This window comes from Arvicanthis niloticus, chromosome X (assembly GCF_011762505.2).
Source record: "Arvicanthis niloticus isolate mArvNil1 chromosome X, mArvNil1.pat.X, whole genome shotgun sequence".
In the NCBI taxonomy this organism is placed as follows: domain Eukaryota; kingdom Metazoa; phylum Chordata; class Mammalia; order Rodentia; family Muridae; genus Arvicanthis; species Arvicanthis niloticus.
This window is the reverse complement of record NC_047679.1, coordinates 48,298,843-48,320,022: the sequence shown is the minus strand read 5'-3', so window position 1 is coordinate 48,320,022 and position 21,180 is coordinate 48,298,843. Positions and strand designations below refer to the sequence as shown.

General features: G+C 39.8%; 1 protein-coding gene across 1 annotated transcript in view; it reads left to right on the top strand.

The window, feature by feature from the left end:
• Window positions 1-21,180, top strand: part of Pdk3 (pyruvate dehydrogenase kinase 3) — a 66,071-nt gene that overhangs the window by 14,666 nt on the left and 30,225 nt on the right. Inside the window, exons 2-5 of the mRNA XM_034485074.1 lie at window positions 2,627-2,768; window positions 8,817-8,888; window positions 13,598-13,782; window positions 15,602-15,691. Coding sequence (XP_034340965.1) covers window positions 2,627-2,768; window positions 8,817-8,888; window positions 13,598-13,782; window positions 15,602-15,691 — 489 coding nt within the window. The remainder of the gene's footprint in view (window positions 1-2,626; window positions 2,769-8,816; window positions 8,889-13,597; window positions 13,783-15,601; window positions 15,692-21,180) is intronic.

The window sequence follows — 21,180 nt, the reverse complement described above, 5'->3', positions numbered from 1 at the left end:
AGCTAGGGTGAGGGTCTTAAAGCCCAAGCCCACAGTGACTCAGCTACTCCCACAAGGCCACACCCTCTAATAGTGCCAGTCCCTGGGCCGAGCATATACAAACCATAAGTCCCAAATTAAATGCTTTCATTTAGAAGTGGCTTTGGTCATGCTATTTTTATCACAGCAATGGAAAAGTAATTAAGACCAATGATAGGGGAACTCTATTCAAGAGTGACCACTGAGTGGGGATTTATAGCTCAGGAACTCTGTGTGTGTGTGTGCGCGCACGCGCCTCTGGGGAAAGGACCTCCTGGCAGAAGATTACTAAGAGAGATCAGTGCTTGAGGAGGCTCTTACTAGATCAACTAGACCCCTGCTGAAAACTGTCTGCAATGTTTAGATACCTAGAATAAGGAGTGAAGAATTTGATCAGTGCCAAGAGAAACCAGAAACTAAGGTCAGGGGACTTTTGCTAAAATGCCATGCAAGATCCTTGTTACAGCTGTGGTCTGGGCTGTTCAGAGAGAAGTTTCAAAAGAAGTTTGATTGAAGACTGGTCTTCATTGTCCCACAGTGATAACATTTTCCGTGTGCTTTAACAAGTGCTTGACCAGAATCTAGAGTATTTCTTCCGTCCTGTAAAAATCCAGATTTATATTTTAATTTAAATAATAGATTCAATACAGTTAACTATGGCAATACCAGTGTCTTTGTGCATATAAAATTAAAATTATATGGCTCAGTAGGAACAATGCATTTTTGAAGCAAAACTACCAAAATCACCTCTGTAAAGTAGCTGTTGGTTGCTTGTTTCTGGAGCATTACAGCCCTTCCCCTCTTACTTGGGAACTAATGTATATGCATCAGAGTACTAAGAGTAAGTGAAAAAAATCATCCTTTAGGGATTTACCTACCAAAGACCTTTAGTTGATTCATGTAGAATGAAGGAAACAATGATTTGAGAGCGATCTTTCATTCTAAATTGTTCAAATATGGGAATAGGGTCCAGGTCAGTGAGGTAAAAAAGATCCACAGTTGACTTTCAAGAGTGAGTCCTTTTTTTTTCAAGCTTTGAAGAAAAGAAAGGGAGAAATCAGAAAGTGAGTAAAAGCATTAGAAATACTATGTGTATGACCTTCTCAGTTGCTGCCTTTTTTATATAGGGAAAACGTGAGAATTCGGAGGGGGAAAGTGTTTAGAAAGCACTGCTTCCCTCTCTTGTGTCTGGTCTTGGCTCATCCAGATCAGCTTCCAGGAAGTGGAGTATCAGGGAGGCCTAGCCAGTGCCGGGGAGATAGGATAGACCCACGAGTACCACAGAGTGGAGGACCACGGTTATGTGTGGTTACATGCTGATGTTGCCTTTACAAAGTTTAACCCCTGCCTTAAGGATTGGGGTAGCTAAAGTTAGCAAATGTTTCACACAAACGTGATGGCTGACTTAGGTCCAGAGGGTGTTTCTTTCCCCAAAGCTCATATACATTATTTCATACCTATCCCCAGCCATAAGTTTGTAACAGGTTTAGGGAACTGTTCTGGCCACAAAACAGTTGGAAAAAGAGCTCAGGTTTCCTCTCTTGGGTGTCCAGATGCCTTTTCTCTCAACCTGCTGTTTATATGAATGCACACCAGTCTCCAGAAGACTTCCCCGACCATGTTTTGTCTTTTACTTTTGGAAAAATCTGACAAGTGATAAACTAATCTGTTTATATTAATCATAATTGAGTGGCATAAAAAATGTTCAGTACATGATACAGTTTCATAATGTTAACATCAGGTTAAACATATTTGTCTCATTAAATATTTGGTCCTTTTTTGTATCAAACTTTCCATTTTCTAGTTTTTTGTAAAATATGGGATATAATTGTTAGCCATAGTGTACAGCATTACAGCAGAACTTACTTCTAACTTCAGCTAGGAGCTCTTGATGAAGTCCCACCCCATCCCCACTATCCCCAAGCCCTAGGAGCCATTACTCTAGTCTCGATTTCTGCTGTTCCACATGTGAGCTTACGTGCTTCCTATGCCTACCTTAACTCACTGACCTTCTATATGATGGGTTTTTTCCTTCTTGGACTTGTCACACTGGGAGTACGTTGTAAGCTTTTTTTTTTTTTTTTTTTTTTTGAGACATACTAGTTGCGTCGCTTAGAGCTGCTTGTTTGGAATCACAGATCTGCTTCTAGGATGGCAAAGCAGTGTGTTTCTTTACGTTGGAAGAAAGCTCTTAACAAATGGTTGGCACACAATAGGCATATTTACAGAATGAACAGATCATGTTGCCTCCCAGAAAACCACAATGAACAATAGTGGATTTCCATATTGTACTGTGTGCTTGGCAATTTCCACACAGTGTTTATTTGAAAGCAAACTCAAATTATATCCCAGGTCACTTTTATGTTGTGGCCGGTAACACTAGCTACCTATTTGTGTTAAGAAAAAAAAACTGCCTCTTGGAATAAATGTTCTTTTTCTCTTCTAATTAAGCCATTTTCTTAAACTGGCTATTTTGGAGAATGAAAATTTTACTAGACATTATTATATTACTTAATTTTCTTTTTCTGACCAGTAGTAATTCTGTGAGCATGAGAGCATTTTATGTCTTTAGATGCTAATTTTATGAAATTTTTAAATCTCTTAATAGGAAGAGATAATGCATGTGAAAAAACTTCATACATGTTTCTGCGCAAGGAGCTTCCTGTGCGACTGGCTAACACCATGAGAGAGGTTAATCTTCTGCCGGATAACTTGTTGAACCGCCCTTCAGTTGGATTAGTTCAGAGTTGGTAAGTAAACGCTTATCAGCACTGGAAGCATTTTGCACAGAAGTATATATACTGTCTGTCTGGGAATGAGGTATTCAGGATAGCTGGGTTTTCCTTGCATTTACAAGCTTTTAACTATTCATTTAAAATTTTAATGAAACTCTCTTAACCTTTCTTTTTTTTCTTGTTATAGACATGATTACTCACTGAAAAAAAAATTAGAGAACAAAATAAAGGAATGATGTTACAGTGACCAGTATCAGTGGACCTACTTTCATTAGAAAGAAAGAAAGAAAGAAAGAAAGAAAGAAAGAAAGAAAGAAAGAAAGAAAGAAAGAAAAGAAAGAAATTGAGACAGTGTCTCTTGTATCCCAGACTGGCCTTGAATTCCATTTGTAGGCTAGGTGTCCTTTGCACGTCTGATCCTCTTGCCTCCTGAGTACTGGGAGTGCTACCATGTCCACTTACTGGGGATTGAGGAAGGCTTCCACAGCATAGAGGCGAGGCAAGCACTCCTAATTGAGCTCCGAGCCTAGCCCATTTGCCTTCTTTTGGACAGAGAGATGTTTTTGACTTTTAGTAAGTCTCAGTCTTGCCTCTTTTAGTTTTGTTTTAAAGATCTTTCACGAAGGAAATACTTTTTAGGACAAGTCATGTACAGGGGAACCTCACATGGAACAAATAGTCATCCCTGTGCTGTGCTGCATCTGCTCTATGAAAGATCTTAAAGTTAAAACAAAATCAGTTATAGGTCTGATTATAAAGATGTATTCTCTAACAGGGGGAGTAGAGTCTATGATCACCTGCCCCGTGAGATCACTCAGTGGAAGGCTGTTAGAAAAGGTGGCATGTTTTTAGACAGGGATTTGCATGTTTGGTCTACTGTGCTATAAAAAGCATGGTGGCAGTATCTGGAGAAGCTTGGAGGACAGTAAGGACCAGGTGGCACACATACTGCTAATCAGGAACAGTGTTGAGAACAAAAAGGGGGCAGAAAATGCTGACTCTGGTCTTGTACTGTTCTTTGATGGGTGAGTGGAGTTGACTGGTGCAGAGGACCGTCTTAAGAAATCACCAGCTTAAGAAAACCAACTCAAATTCAGAAAGTTTGTGGTGGCTTGGCTTCAGATAAAGAATGAACATTCAGTGGCCATTCCTTGAGAATAAGTTCTTCTGAAAAGCACTTTTTTATGAGATGACCTTGCATGGATTAGGGATTGACCTTACTCAGATAACAGGGAATGAAGAAATGATAACACACATGTAGAATAGCTGGAGTCAAGTGAGCCATGCATGCTGATGGACTTGCACCAGCATCAGACCTGAATTAAGGAGGTGATTTATGGTATATAGCTGAATACGGTGGCAAGTTTTGCTGTTCTAGGTAGGGAGTCTTTGTAGGCAAACAATCTCAGGCTGTAAATATCTGGGAGGAGGAAACGAGTGGATATTTCCTGCACACACTGTCGACATCCACGCATGGACCAGGGGATGGCTTTGCCATTTCAATGGTTCTGAGCATTGGCATCCTCAAAAAGCCATGCTCATGTCAACAACACACATTCACTCAGAACTTCCTCTACTATTCATAATTTTAGATGGTTTTGGAGTTCACTGTCTAATCCCCTTTCCAGAGAAGCAACAAGAAGTTCCTGGCTGTGAGGTGCAGAGTCCTTGGGTTGCAGGGAAGATCAGAGAAACAATGGCTACAGATTTGATATTATAGAAGGAAGGAGCAACAAATACTTGTTTGCATGAGATTTCTTTATTGCTTCAAGACCATCATTGAAAATTTGCTGTAGATAGTAAAAGTCACTGCCAGGGACCACTGTGTTCAGGATCCTCAATAGGCAAAGTCATGTCCTTTGATCCAGTAGGTTGTAGCAATTAACCAGTTTCCATTGCTTATGCAGCAGTTACTTTAGGAACTTCAAAGTAAATTACTGCGTCTGAACTGTTTTCCAACATTAACCAATTCTCTGATTCTCCAGACACCAGCTGAGTGTTTGTTCAGCAACTCTGTTCAGTCCTGATACTAAGTATCTGAAGTCAGCACAGACCCCACAATTTAAGATCAGTCCCCAAAGACTGACACCATACATCAGATGTCAAGTGCAAGTCCTGGGTCATCCATACCTTTGACTGACTGGCTGTCCATTGAGTTTCCATGACCCTCTTCTGAGGTTTGATAATTTGCTAAAGTGGATCACAGAACTCAGGAAGATTAGTGCTTCCCATAATTTCAGTTAACTCAGTCATTCTGGATTTCTGACGGGGTTGAAAACTTATAGCCTCATAGCCAATCCTGGCTATTTACCTTGATAGAAAAGATCTTGAGTGGATGGTTTTCAGCTGACATTCATTCTAAAGCCAAGAAAAAAAAAACAGGTTCAGAACTAAGTCTTTTAGTTATGAGAGATGACAGAGGTTCTGGTTAGTCAACAAAATGATGGACTGGGTATTAGGACTATCTTGTACCTCACTGGTACAAACTGGCATAATTATGCTCTAATTGTACTTTGAGAGAAAAGTTTTATTTTAACAGGAAGGGTGATATGTAGGAGGAGCTAAGGTGGGAGGAGTATTGAGAGGAAGAGAAGGAGTAAGGAGAGGAGAAGCTAGGTGATGAGAGAAGGGGGGGGCATGGAGGCAGATGTTCACGTGTCTCCACCAGTCAAAGATAGTTGATATATCTAGGTTGGGTATTGGGTTACACTTCTGATTGAGCATTACCAAACTTATAAAGCCTTTGATTAACATTTTTTAAAAAATTGTATAAAAGCAAAAAGGAAAATGGGGCATGGGATAGGGGTTTTCTAGGGAGGGGAAATGGGGAAAGGGGATGGCATCTGAAATGTAAATAAAATATCCAATAAAAAAAAGAAGAAAAAAAGAACTCAGGAAGGCACTTTGTTTATATTTGCAGGTGGATTGGAAAAGAAACAGCAAAATGAAAGAAATATATCAGACAAGGTGTTGGTGTGGCTTTATAGCATCTACACCCTCTCTGAGTGTGGTCTGTCGGCACCTCCAGGTGTTCAGTACAAAGCTTTCAGCATTTCCTAATTCAGAAGTTTTTATAGAGCTTAATTTTCAGGCCTCATGCCTCCACAGAGGTTGGGAGTAGACTAAAAGTTCAAGCTCTCTAGTCACTTGCTCATTGTTTTGAACAAGATCATGTTGACACTGTCTAGAGCCCCACCCTAAGTGACCTCGTTAGAATAACTCAAATGTGAGCTGCTTCTGAGTAACAAAAGCTACTCCTGTCATTCTGGAACTTTGAAGGCTTAGGAGCTGTACCAGGAACCAGGAGTAATACCAAATTTATTTTTTGTGTTATACATATACACTGGCAAAGTAAAATATAGACTCAGATTACCGTGTTAAACCTTCCTTTGTTCCTTCTCCATTGTCTGTGTCTACTTCAGACTATGCATGCCATTTCTTTTTGTTCATGCACATTCTATTTTGAAAAAATAATTTCTTAGTTAAGAATTGCAAGACTAGTAGAAAGAATTGTTATATCATCCAGCATCACCGATAACATTTGGCTGTATTTGCTCTTTCATAATTCATGTTTATTTTCTTTCCCACCTTGAATAAAGAGAGAATATGAATATCTGTGTGTATATGTATATATATGTATATGTAATATGTCATACACATATACATGAAGGAAATGTAAACATTGTCAGGATCAAAATGGAATTGGTAGAGCTAGGGCGTTACTAAGGAAAATTTCTTCTGCAATGTTGCCTATTAGTGACTAGCTCAAGATTTTGGGTCTACAAGTTCGTGCAGAGGCTCTTGCAACCTTATGAAGAAATTACTTCTGTAAGGCCATCTGGTCAGCAACTCTTCGACCTCCAGTGCATTCTACCCTTGGTATTAATCATTAGAATCAATAGTTCTTGATTTCGAATATCTTTAGAAGTCCCTTGCCTTGGACTTTTTCTTTCTTTAATCATATATTAATAACCATGTCTTCGGTATTAAAGAGGAAGCAAGATGAATAAAGCAACGTCCCTGTTTAACAAGGAACCATTAGAAAAGAAAGGAAAAGCTGGAAAGGGGAGTGGACAAGAAGCATGCTGACACAGGAGGGATTTTAGAAGTGTAGTCATGGAATCTACAAGGAGGTGCCCTTTTAAACATACCTATGGCTTCCTGTAGCATGTGCTTCCTCGTTGAAAGGCTCTTTCCAAATAAATATCAGTAGTATTTGAAGATATGTTTCAGATTGTTCCTTTTATCAGTTGACATCATACACAGATTCATTGCTTTTCCTGAAACATTTGGATTGATGTTGGCATTATGCTCCTTTGCCCCCAAATAACACGCATCTCTGGGGCTAACTCTTAGAAAACCATGATATAATTTTCACATTTAGAAGTTTATCATTAGTGAGCGTGCAGTGGCGCACGTCTTTGGCACCCGCCACCAGAGGGCGGACTGTGCCTGACTGTCTGAGTTCGAATCCTGCTCTCTGTGTGACTCTCAGCAAGTCTCATGGGAAAAAAAAAGTTTTGGGGCTGGAGAGATGGCTCAGAGGTTAAGAGCGCTGACTGCTCTTCCAGAGGTCCTGAGTTCAATTCCCAGCAACCACATGGTGGCTCACAACCATCTGTAATGGGATCCGATGCTCTTTTCTGGTGTGTCTGAAGACAGCAACAGTGTACTCATATACATAGAATAAATAAATAAAATTTTAAAAAAGTTTATCATTGATATAGTAATATTTCCTAATAGGTGCTTGTTATTATTTTACTAATTGTCTTAATAATGTTCCTGTATTTTTTTTTTTTTAAAAATTGTGTCTTGATTTAAAAATCCAGCTTAGGATCATGTATTTGTGTATTCCCATTGTTTGCTTTTCAAAATGCCCTACATGTGAAGCAGCGGTCACTGTTCTCTCCGCCACTCTGTACTCTTTCTGCTTTCTTTTCATGCTATGAATCTTAGTATGATCTTGAAATATTCTGCATTTATAACTTTTCTCTTTGAAGGATTACCCCTTTGGGACAGGGCCGGAGGCCCGCCTAACTTGTTCATGTGTGGCGCATCTTAGTAAGACTCAGGGATTGTATAATATACACTTTTTTTTCTTGTATTAGCCTTTATTGAGAACTATCATGATCAATTTAAAATCTTTTTCTGATGTGCATTTCTCTAGTACATATTGAGAAAGTTAATTTTACTCTAGCCTTCTTATATTCTTGGTGTATGCTTCAGGATCAAACCAGGGTGCTTCTTAAAATTTTATGTTCTTTTTGCCAGGTGTGGTGGTGTATATGCCTTTAATCTCTGAATTCAGGAGTTAGTAGCAGATAGATTTCTATGAGTGTAAGGTAATCCTGGTCCTAAGAGTGTAAGGTAATCCTGGTCCACATATTGAGTTCTAGGCCAGCCAAAGCTATCTAGTGAAATCCTGTTTCAAGAAAAATTTATGTACTTTTTGAGTAATCAAATTGTAGTCTTGGAGTATTAGTTAGGATGCATTTGTAATAACAGTACAGCTGAACCTGGCTTGTACAACTAGAAGGGCCAGTCATTGGATGAGTTCTTCCTATTAGTTTGGATTGGAGACATGTGAAGCTATCAGAGCTATGGGTTTTTGTTTTTGTTTTTGTTTTTTTTTTTTGATAGTGTTGGCTTTGTTTTCAGGTGAGCTTCCTTCCAGGTGGCAGACTCGCTGTAGAAACTGCAGATTTCATAGTTATATAACACCTTGTACAAAAGCAGAGAAGTCAGTGTGTTTCTCAGAAACCTCCAGCAAGTCTTCTGTGTTTTTCTTTCAGCTTAAATTGAAGGCTTAGACCTGTTCCTGAGTCAATGCCTGTGTTCAGGGATGTACTTGGTTCGTAGTCTTAGCTGTGGACTGTGGGATTAAAGAGTAATTGTTGATGAGAGAGAAGAGATCTCCCACATAAAGATGGGGCCACCTACATGTTCTAGAGGAATCAAATTAGCCTGAAGCCCTTAGGCTACGCATAGAAGTGGGGCAAAGCCTGAGAGAGCAGGGACAGGATGTTAGACAGGTAGCTCATGTGGTGACTCTTCTTTTTTTAGGTACATGCAGAGCTTCCTTGAACTTTTAGAATATGAAAACAAGAGCCCAGAAGACCCACGAGTTTTGGATAAGTAAGTATGATGCCAATTACCTGAAAGTAAAAATATCTCGGCAAGAGAACATTTCAATAAACGGAACTCATGTTATTAAAACTAAAGAATTATAATTTAGGGCTATGGGATGACTCAGTTGTTAAAGTGCTGACTGCACAAGCTTGTGGGCCTGAGTTTGCATCTGTAATAGTCAAGTGAATACTGGGCAGGTATGACAGCCTGCCTGTAATCCTAGTGGTTGGGAATCACGCTGTAGATCCCCAGAGAAGCTGCCTAGCTAAATGACCTGAATAAGTGAGCTGTAGGTTCAAATGGGAGACCTTGTTTTGATAAATGAGGTAGAGAGTGAATGAGGAAGACAACTGATACTAACGTGGCATCCTCACGTATGTGTGTACATTTGTGTACTCACATGTTAACATGAATACTCCCACATACACATACATTTGAGAATACAAATAACTAGAATTCAGACAAAAGTTTTAATTTTCTTGTGGATAATAACCGTGTTGGTTTTTTAACTTGAGTTAAGAATTTATGAAACTTCAATTAATGCTTCATGACCCAATTCTTAATATATGTAATCAAGGTGAACTGGACAGCAGCTTAATATAAGCATTGTAGGGAATGGTCCATCTAGTGGTAGTTCTAAGAATGCAGTGGTCTCCATTATACATGGATTGTCTACTTAATCCATCATCAACTTAAAAATACTTTCCAAAGGGGTATTACTGTTGAGCTCAAAAATTTGTAGTGATTTTATTTTGGAGAAATGTAAGAGTGTTTTTTTTTTTAAATATACAACTATCTGAATTCTATTGCTATCACTGTGCACAAAGACTGCTGAAATTTTCATGTTACCAGAAAGTGTTTCTGTTTTCTATTTTTGTTCTCTAACAAACCATAACCCCAGCTGTGAGTAGGGTTTTTCCCCTAACAGAAATGAAGTATCTCCTTTACCCTAACTTCTTCCTGTTTGGGTTATACACAGTGAATACCATGGTAGTCCCGTTGAGCTGAGGACTTTCTTTTATCGTAAATATAGACTTAATCCACGTAATGGTGGGACCAACCCTTGACTTGGATGTGCTCCATGAAGAGAACTAGAGAAACACTATTCCTCACAACCAACCTTGGAGAGTTGTAACCAGGACATGTGAGTTCACAAACAAGGAAACATGGAGCTCAGAGGTGTGGAAGGATGTGCTCAAGGCTGTGACACTGCACAGCAGAGCTAGATTCCTCAGTCACCATTCCTTTTCCATAGTACGCTGGTTCTCTGCACTGTACCATAAAGCCGAAAATGATGCTTCCAAGCCAGGAGAAGGGAGTTCAGGTTCATTTGTACTTTATTTAATAGATCCGTGAACGTGAAAAGAACAAGCATTGGGTTAGAGCCACACATATAGTTGTTTCCTTGATACTAGCCACTGCTATCTGTAATTTTAATTTTTTCAAACCTTATTTTTAATGATAGTTCTTAAATGCTTTAACCTCTTTTGTAGCCCACCACCCACCAGAGGAAGTGGGAAAGAAAGAATATGGGGGAAGTGAACCTCCTTAGAACGGCTCTTTGGAGCAACTCCTGTCTGTGTTGTTTGCAGTTCAGGTCACAGGTTAGCAGGCATCCACTCACAAACACTGCACGGATACACCAGCAGTCCAGTTCAGTAGAGTCAGGTTAGCAACATCAGTGACACAACCTAGTGGAGAGAGCCAGGCCTCAGCCTTAGCCTCAGCCTCAGCTCGAATCAGCAAAAGGGACCAACAGAAACAACCGAAGTTCTCTGCTGTGCCTCTCTCAGGGAAGCAAACTGGAGGCCCACGGGTGTTGTAGAGCAAGCTCAGCCTCCCTTCCTGTCCACTGAGGTCTTGTCTCACTCAGCACATGCACCTGTCTCAGCTGACATCACTCTGCCAATCAGTCCAAGGAAGCAGGATGCTGCAACAAACTGCAGCACACCACCAGAAGTTTTTTTGGTGCGTTTCCCTCTGTGGAGTCCCGACAACTATGCAGTGTATGGCACACCAATACTTAATTTATAAATACATTGGAAAGAGGTGCATTAAAATGTACCCATTGTAAAATTTCTTGTGAATAATTGTGAACTTGGGCCTTTTTTTGTTTTGTTTCGAAGACAGGGTTTCATTTGTGGATCAGGCTGGTTTTGCACTCTCAGAGATCTGCCTGCCTATGCCTCCCGAGGGCTGTGATTAAAGGTATGCGCCACGGAGCCTGGCTAATTGTGAACTTCTAGTTTCAGAGTTTATTCATCTTTGCTTTCATTGTATGTATATATTTGTTACAGAAATATTTCATTGAGAAAAATAAGACTTCAGATAAGTAAAAGAAACTTATCCCAAATTTTCATTACTAGAGGACAGCCTCAGCAAACATTTTCTTCTGCCTTATTTTCCCCTAAGCATTCATATTGTATGAGTGTGAAGTCTTTTTGTTTTTTGTTTTTGAGACAAGGATTCTCTATATAGCCCTTGATGTCCTGTAACTCATTCTGTAGACCAGGCTGGCTTCCATTTCACAGAGGTCCACCTGCCTCTGCCTCCTGAGTGCTGGAATTTAAAGGTGACTACTCAGCAATTTTTCTAAGTGTTTACAATATAGTTCTTGGCTACTTAATAGTGGCCAATAGTTTTATAATACAGTCATGGATCAGTCAATGACAGATACCTTAGAGAAATGCTTCATGAGGAAAATTTGTTTATGTGAACACTGTAGAGTATCCTCATACAAACGTAAGAGGACTACAACCTTAGTAGGTGACATAATCTTTTGGGGACACTATTGTGTACAGTCTGTCATTGAAATGTTATTGTGTAGCATGTATCTGTCTGTCAGTACTCTCTCTCTCTCTCTCTCTCACACACACACACACACACACACACACACACACAAACACACACACACACAAATTGTCTTGTTTGATTTTTAACATAGGGTTCCTGTGTAGTCCTGGCCATCCTGGAACTCACTCTATAGACCAGGCTGGCCTCAAACTTAGATCTGTCTGCCTCTGCCTCCTGGGTGCTGGAATTAAAGGTTTGTGCCACCACCCCCTGATATTTACTTACATTATTAATTCTACAGATAGGTCATACCATTTGACCCACTAATGTTGGATTTTATCCTGGGTTGTGATTTTTAATACCTTTTCATGTGCATGAGTATATAATACATTGCGTAGGTGTTTGTATCTGAGAATAATGTGAGTCATGTTGTGGATGTGGAGATCAGATGACAGTCTTGGGTGCTGGTCTTTGCCTTCCATTTACAGGGTTCCAGGGATCCAAATTCAGGTCAGCAAGCTTACATAGCACGTGCATTTATGCAACAAGTCACCTTGCTGACACAGACTGCTCTAAAAACAGCATTTATTTTCTCTTTCTGTTACCACACCCCATTCTCTGTGTATGATGTATGTGTGTAGGTGTGTGAAAAGCAGTTTTTAAAAACAGCTATTTACCTTGTCCAGTTGTTTCCCTAGCACTGATCCTAGAAGTGAAATTATCTTCTTTGGACTTCAGATATATTTGGTTAAATTGCCCTTAGAAAATGTTCCATTTAGCGCCCACACGCAACCTTTACTGGTTATTATTTGCCATTCTAATAAAGAATGTTTTACTTTGCTTTTCTGCTGGTAAATTGATTGGCACTGTGCTTGCTTTTTCATAGATTTGCCCACTAAGATCCTTTTCCTAGTTTTCCAACAGGATGTTCATCTTTACTAAGTATATGGACTTTTATTTCCTCTTTTACTCATAATGTGGGCTTCTGCAATTATGTAGAATTTTGCAGTTATGTTCTTTGTTTCCTTGTATTGTGTGTTTCTGCCCTTGGTAATAAACTGAGAACAGCCTCCTTTATCCCAAAGTTATATAGTTAACTCAGCTGATTTTCTTTTATTATTTCTGTGATTTCAGTCTTAACATTTTTATCTTTTTAAAAAGAAATTTATTTTTGTATATGGTTTACATGACTTATGTGTACATGTGATTGTACTTGTGTGCATTGATGTGTACATGTGTATGTATGGGTGTGCATTTTCATGTGGAGATCAGAGGTTGATGTCAAGTGTTTTATGGATCACTCTCACCTGTTTTTTTCCCAGACAGGCTCTCTCACTAAACAGGGAACTTGATCTTTTGACTTAACTGGCTAGGCAGTAGTCCCCTGGGATCCACCTGTGTCTACTCCCCTGGCTCTGGAGTTACAGAGATGTGCTACCATACCTGGCTTCTATGTGCCTACAGATCCTTGTCACTTTATCACCCCTGCCCCCAAGCTGGCTACTTGGGATTATTCTTACATTTCTCATTCTCTTAGAGTGTAAGCCTTGAAATTGGTATATATGATTTAAATTGTTAGCCCTCTGGCCCTGTCAGTTCAATTATTTCCTTACTGATTTACATTCTTTTAGTAAAAAAAAATTTATAGAACCCCCCAAATGTCAGCATATTCCTAAAAAAGTATTTGAACTTCTTTTAAAACTTTATTAGAACCTTTTACTTTGTGTATCTCTGAAAGAATTTCAATCCGAAGTTTCAAGCCAAAGCTTGGGCTAGGTTTTAGTGTTTATGGTTACTTCCTTTTACTATCTAGTTAGAGAAATGTTTCTACTTATAAAGAGTACCAGCAGGTAACTAGATGGAGGTGGGGATTCTGGCCCATGAAATATGAACTTACCATATTGTGTTTCCTTCCCACACAGCTTTCTCCACGTTCTGATAAATATCAGAAACAGACACAATGATGTTGTCCCTACAATGGCCCAAGGCGTGATCGAGTACAAGGAAAAGTTCGGGTTCGACCCATTCATCAGCAGTAACATTCAATATTTCCTGGATCGCTTCTATACCAACCGCATTTCTTTCCGCATGCTTATTAACCAGCACAGTAAGTTGGGTTGTTTGGGGTCCAGTTTTGACCTGGTAACCATATTAATTTTTCCGAAAAGTTTTCCTTTTTGTTCACTTTTAGTTTACTGACTTAGACTATAGAAAGTTCATTTCTAGTTTAGTTTTTCTTAAGTGAATTCTTCCTATTATAAAAATCTATTAATCAATATTCTTGATTCAAAGCTGTCCTTGAAAGGCATTTGTGATGCTTATATTATAGGCAAGACCACTGCCTGCCTTTCAAAGACTCTGTTGTTACAGTTCTATGGAGTCAAGGGGCTGGCTTGAATGGTAGTCACATTAATTTTTCAATAATTTAATTTATATGGGAGTATTTTTTCTTAATCTAAAACATGCATTTTCTTTTTTAGTTTTAAAAACACCAATACTGGGACTATTGAATAAGCATGTTAGATATTTAAGCAATTCCCTTTATACCACAGTGTCAGATAAAATCTGATTTTTAATTAGTCCATGATGTCACACTGAGAGTTTTAGTATACTCTCCACGGTGATAGATGGGGGTGGAGGACATCTAAAGTTCTTTCAACACAGCGAACTTCTTGACTGATTTCCAGTACTCTCACCTTGTTTGATTTTCTAATTCTAAGAAAAAGCATGCACATGTTTAGAGTTATCCTTGCTGAATCAGAGAATGGACACAGCATTTTTAGTTCATTTGATTTATTTAGATAAACAAATGTTATGGAACTATTAATATGTACTTATAGCCAGGCAGTGGCAGCACATGTCTTAATCTGCATACTTGAGAGGCAAGAGACAGGCAATCCCTAGGTTTGAGGCCAGCCTGGTCTACAGAGTGAGTTTCAAGGTAGCCAGGGCTACACACAGAGAAACCCTGTCTTGAAAAAACAAAAATGTATGTATTTATTTATATTTTTAGAAACATGTATAACAATTTATAGAAAAAAAAAGGAACCTAAATACAAGCCAGCCCATTTACTGAGATAGTGGCAGTTTCCTAATATATTTTTGTTCACATAGATATGCATATGATTTTTGTTGATTAAACTTATGCAACTCTGTTTTTCCTATTTTTAATAGGTTAGAACTTTATGTACAGGCATATACTTATATTTACTATTTTTTCATAATCTCAAGTCATTCTTATTTTGTTTAGGTATTTGTTGTCCTTTTGTGGAGTCTAAGTTATTCCCAAATTTTGATTGATTTAATACATTTAAATTAATTATTTAATATATTTAGTTAATATATTTGACTCTCATTGCTTTTTTTTTCTTTTCAGCTTCTTTAGGCTTTTATTTGGGAATAAATATCTGCAACTATTGTGTAGAGTAAAGTGGAATATTTTTCTAAAGCTATTTGAACAAATACTGTTTGTGTATTCAGAATTGCAAAATGTCCTCCGTGATGGAGGCATTTGCAGTGCTGCCCGTAAGGGTTCTTCTCGAATGCCCATGCTGCATGCTGGAAATATTTAGTGACTGCAGTAAATGGCTGCAAGTGTTGAACCCCCAGGGAGATAGCCTGCCAAGCATGGAAGTGTCTTGATCTAGTTATCATCAGCAGAGGAAGAAAGGATTGGGCCTTACCAATCCTTTGCACTGCCACTATAGGATTTACTACTTGTGACTGATGGGACTTAAAGTACATCCCTCCCCCCTTTGCCTGATGTATTTGTTCCCCCATCAGCTGTACTGTATTACTCTTAAGTCATTGTGGATGTTTAAATGATTCTAAAAAGATTGTTTGAGCAGTTAGAAATTTATTTCTGTGCTTGGCCGTATCAGCTTGCTGTATTTCAATCCCTTTTCTTCTCTTTTGTGTTCATTTAGCACTTCTGTTTGGTGGTGACACTAACCCTGCTCATCCAAAACATATAGGGAGTATTGATCCCACCTGTAATGTAGCTGATGTGGTGAAAGGTAAGGATGCCAACCCAGTACCACTGACCATGGCAGAAATAGCATTGGGGTTTGTTTGAGACAGCTCAGCTGTGGGGTCATGTTACTATATAGTTTGTGATTCATCAGACCATGTTAGGCCTAAGCCAATTAATCGAATATGAAATATTTTGTTGAGGCCCACATTCTGCCTCAACACTTTTCCTCAACACTTTTGGGGCTAAGTGCTCTGGTCAAGAGAGAGTATGGCTCTTGGGGCAAGAGACTCGAAGAATGGAGACAAGACAGGGTGTGATTCAGTCTCTTCTATTTTCTCAAGTCTCCCTTATTGAAGGGAATTCTGAGGTATTTATATACACAAGCAGGAGAACACAGGTGAAAACATTTTACCACGTGCACCATACAGCTGAGGTCACTAAACAGCAAAACAAGCTATGTGGGATAAACAATATATTTATCATAGTGTGCTTCAGCTGTTATAGGCTTTTGACAACCAAGTCTTTCATCAGGGTATATGGTTCCAGATGGCTGCAAAGTTGATCTAGCCGCTTTCTACTAAAGTCGGCTCCCAACAATATTTCTAGATCAGGGAAGAACAAATAATTTCTGATGCTCAAACACAAGTTTCTACTTCATTGGTCAGAGAGTTGTATTTTTCTCTTAAACAGTAAACATTTCAGAAAGTTCTAGATTTGACTTGCCACCATTTTAAATTATTATCTTGTTATAAAATGAGTCTGCATTTACATTTGCCAAATCTGTGTGTCTTTCTCTTACATACCTCTGGTGTTAGAAGCTATACATCAAGTGGGCTTAGCTGGATGGACAGAAACTACATCAGTATTCCCAGGGTAGAAGAGGCCAGATACTCATAAATCCCTAGTACCCCAGGGACTTTGAATTTGAATAGCTGGTTCCCATTATTATTTAAAATAAATGCTGAATGCTATGTCAGGAAAGCTCCACTCACTGCCTGTGACCCACCAGGTTCCAGGACTTCTCAGTTTTGACTTTGTGAAGATTCATGTTCCCAACCTATCTCCTTCCCCAGATTGCATCTCCAGCCCTGCTTCTCATCTAGCTTTAAACAACTCAGCTGGCAAGTTTGCATGAACATACTTTGCCCTGGTTTTTATCAGGACCTTGGTGGTTCTTCAGCAGGCACTGCTAATGACAGCCTGTGCAGTATGTTTTCCAGGTGCTGCTTACGGCTTTGTTGGCCAGAAGACATTTCCTCACATTACTTCAATTTTAAGGCAGCTAGGTCCAGCTGATACATATGTGCCTTTTCTCTTGATGTAAGGCTGGGGACTATGTCTTTGCTTGTTTAATAACTTTTATAGAAACTGGAATGTCTGAGGAAATAGAAGATCTGTAAATATTCTGTGGCTTGATAATTTTAGACATTTCAAATTGTTAAATAAATTGTATTATTAAAAAATGTGGATATCTGGTCATGGCAGCACATGCCCTTAATCCCAGCACTCAGGAAGGCAGAGGCAGCTGGATCTCTGGGAGTTTGAGGTCAGCCTGTTCCAGGATAGTCAAGGAACCCTGTCTGGAATAACCAAACCAAACCAAACCAAACAAACAAACAAAAAAAACTCCACCACCACTACAACAACAACAAGAAAAACCAAAAGTGGGCTAGAGAGGCCGCTCCGCTGTTAAGAGTATTTACTGTTCTTGCAGAGGACCCAGATTCTCTTCCCAGCACCCACATAGCAGCTCACAACTGTCCAGTTTCAGTGCCCTTTTCTGACCTCCTCTTTTGACCACATGTATATATGTGCATAGACATACATGCAGGCAAAACACTCATACACATGAAGTAAAGTTTAAAAATATTTAAGAAATTGTGGGGGCTCAGTGGCTAAGAGCATTCCATCTTCCAGAGGTCCCAGGTTCAATTCTCAGCACCCACATGGTAGCTCACAACTGTAACTCCAGTTCCAGGGAATCCAACATCTTTGCACAGACATACATGCAGACAAAACAGCAATGCACATGGCATAAGAACAAATATATTATTTTAAATTAAAAAAAAAATCACACACTGGAATTAACTAGTCCCCAAAGTCTGGTTTCTTAGCTGTGATGTTGATGTGGTGGTGACTGTTTAGTCATAGCTTTAGAGACAGAGCTTCAAGATATATTTTTAAATGTCTGTACATGCTATAAAATAAGGGACTTGCTTCTAAATCAGAGAGAAGATGGGGAATCAAAAAGGACTGGGCCTCTGTGAAGAATAGTTGAGGCTTTGATGAGTACATGGTGATTCATTATACCGTGATTTACACTTTGTTACACGTTTGAAATTCTTCATAATAAAGTTTTGAAAAGCACTTTAAAAAAAGTCTTTGACTAATTTTTAGGGAGGATATGTCTGAGGACTGGTAGAATTTGATAAGTATTAGGAGTCTTATGAAACTTAACAATCTGTGCTGTACAGAGAGATGAAGCATTGCTACAGCGCATCACATGCCTTGTGTCATTCAAGGAGAACATCTCCTGTGACTTGACTCTTAAAGCTGAAAGAACTTATGTTTTCTGACTGTGTCAACATTATTCTGTTATTTAGCATGTATTAACTACTGATATTGCTATGTGATCTCTAACCTATGCCATAAACTTCTGCATCATTTTTAGTGACAACTTTTATACTACAAACTAACTGGAAGATTATTCAGAATAGTGTAATGTAACACATGTTTGAAAAGAAATGAAAAGCCTGAACGTTTATGTCTGAGTCTCCCAGTCTCGCTCTGTCAACTATCTTCCTATGGCTGCGAAGCAATGTCTGAGGAAATCAATCCACTTATAGGAGAAACTATTTATGTTGGTTCAGTTTCAAAAGTTCCCAGTGCACTGTTGCTTGGCCCCATCTCTGTGGGCCTATGACAGTGTGTAATATTGTGGCAGTGAATGTATGCCACAGCACAGCTGCTAAAGAGAAGGGGGCCAGAGTCCCAATACCCCCTTCAAGATCAGTGACCTAACTTCCTAACTCTTCCCCAGCCCTCCTAGGTTCTGTCCAATAGTACCAAAAGGGAGAGGCCATTTAATGTCCTTTGGGGGACGTTTAGGATTCAAAAATGTAAAATATCAGTTTTCTTTGTTTATGTACAGTTCCAGTCTCTCCTTTTCCCTCATCTTCCAATACTCACAGCTTATTTTTGCTGTGCTGTGGATTGAACCGTGGGGCCTTAGATATGGTGGGCAAGCACTTTAACCGTTGAGCATTATTCCCAGCCTTCTTTTTACTTTTTATTTCAATACAGGGTTTGACCATGTCTACCAGGCTGGCCTTGAACTCATGCTATATGGACTACAAAACTTTCCTTCTGCCTTGGCTCTCTTAGTAGCTGGGCTTATTGGCCCGTACCACCAGGCACAGCCCACTCAGAGCTTTATCTTTGCTCTTTTCAAAAAAATTCTTGTCTCACAGCCTGACCTCAGTTTTCCTTCCCTCCCTCCCTCCCTCCCTCCCTCCCTCCTTCCACTCCTCCCAGTGATCTCCACTCCTCCCCTCTCCCCCAGATCCTGTCCTCCTCCGTTTCCCTTTAGAAAAGAGCAGGCCTCCCAGAGATATCAACAGAACATGGCATATCAAGTTACAATAAGACTAGGCACAAACCTTCATCAGGGCTGGATAAAGCAACCCACAAGGAGTCAGAGACAGCATCTGCTCCCACTGTTAGGAGTCCTATTAAACGCCAACCTGTACAACCACAGAGGACCTAAGTCAGACCCATGCAAGCTCCGAGCCTCTATGCACCCTGCTTAGGTGATTCTGTTGGCCTTGTTCTCATGGTGTCTTCAACCTCTCTGTCTTTTACAATTCTTTCTCCCTACTCTTCCACAGGATCCTCTGAGCTCCACCTAGTGTTTGGCCATGGATCTCTGCATCTGCTCCCATCAGTAGCTTGATGGAGCCTTTCTAGGCATCGAGCTGCGAGTATAGCAGAATATCATTAGGAGCCATCTCATTGATTGTGTATTCATTGTTGTTGTTTTTCCAGTCAGTTTTGGGTCTCTGAGCTAGCTAGCCTTGGGTTCCTGCCCATCCAGGCTGTCTGCCCTCCCTTTAACTTTCTGCCTAGTATGTTGCAAATAAGTTTACTATACTCAATTGTGTGATTTGGGGCTGGGTGGTGGTAGCGCATGCCTTTAATCCCAGCACTTGGGAGGCAGAAGCAGGTGGATTTCTGAGTTCGAGGCCAGCCTGGTCTACAGAGTGAGTTCTAGGACAGCCAGGGCTATACAGAGAAACCCTGTCTCGAAAAAACCAAAAAAAAAAAAAAAAAAAAAAATTGTGTGATTTGGGGAAAGGCATAACTGAAGGCTAGATTCTTGGCGAAGGTCTGTGTTGTGACTACTGTGACTCCCCATACTCTTTTGTCATTCCACTTACAACACACACGCACATGCACATGCATACAGACACAGACAGACAGTCACACACACACATCCTACCAGCATACTTAAGAGGTGAGACAGGGAGACTAACACAGTCTGTTCCTCTGTGCATCTTCCAGTAGTTTTCATCTTTCAGTAGTCTCTTTCCGTTTTTTGGTTTTTGTTTGTTTGTTTGTTTGTTTGTTTTTTGAGACAGGGTTTCTCTGTGTAGCCCTGGCTGTCCTGGAACTCACTCTGTAGACCAGGCTGTCCTTGAACTCAGAAATCTGCCTGCTTCTGCCTCCCAAGTGCTGGGATTAAAGGCGTGCGCCACCACTGCCTGTAGTCTCTTTCCTTAAGTTAAAAGATATTGAAGGACAGTTTCAGATCCAAAAGGGTAAACTGCTGCAAAGCCACAGCCACATAGTGACCTTTCTGGCAATCTGCCTTTATTTACATCAAGGTGCTTTCCAAGTATCTACATTTATAGAACTTTGTTTTATAATACTGGAGATTGGGCCCAGGGTCTCACATGCAAACTTGTGGAGACAAGTGAACTATATTCTGATCCTTTTTTCATTTTTTATTTTCAAACAAGATCATGTTAAGTTGCCAGACTTGCTCTGCCCTCGACTCTATAGTCCAAGCAGGCTTTGAACTTGTCCTTCTGCGTGAGCCTCCAGAGTAGCTGGTAGAGGCCTGCACCACCCAAACAGTTTTTTGCTTCCTTAGCTGTGAAGAGCTTGCATAGTTAGTCCATCCCAGATGACCCTGTGTGTTTGTGCATTCGCATCCTCGTGTGTGTACGCATGTGTTTTACAGCCTTCACAAGTCTTAGTGAACTAAAACTGATTCCATACTTAGGCCCTTTGAGGCAGACTACAGAACATTTTTATGTAGGAGGGTAGGGATGCTATTTTTATTTTTGACTTGACAGTTGTATAAATGCGTAGACGTGGGGGTCCACCCAGCATAATAGAGAGTCCAGAGACCTCTCTGTGTACGCCTCCTCATTGTATGTACTCATAAGGTAGTCAGCACATTGATTTCTTCCTTAATACATCTATAAATTACAGAGTCAGTAGTGAATGCTAGAATTAGTGTTGTAAGGC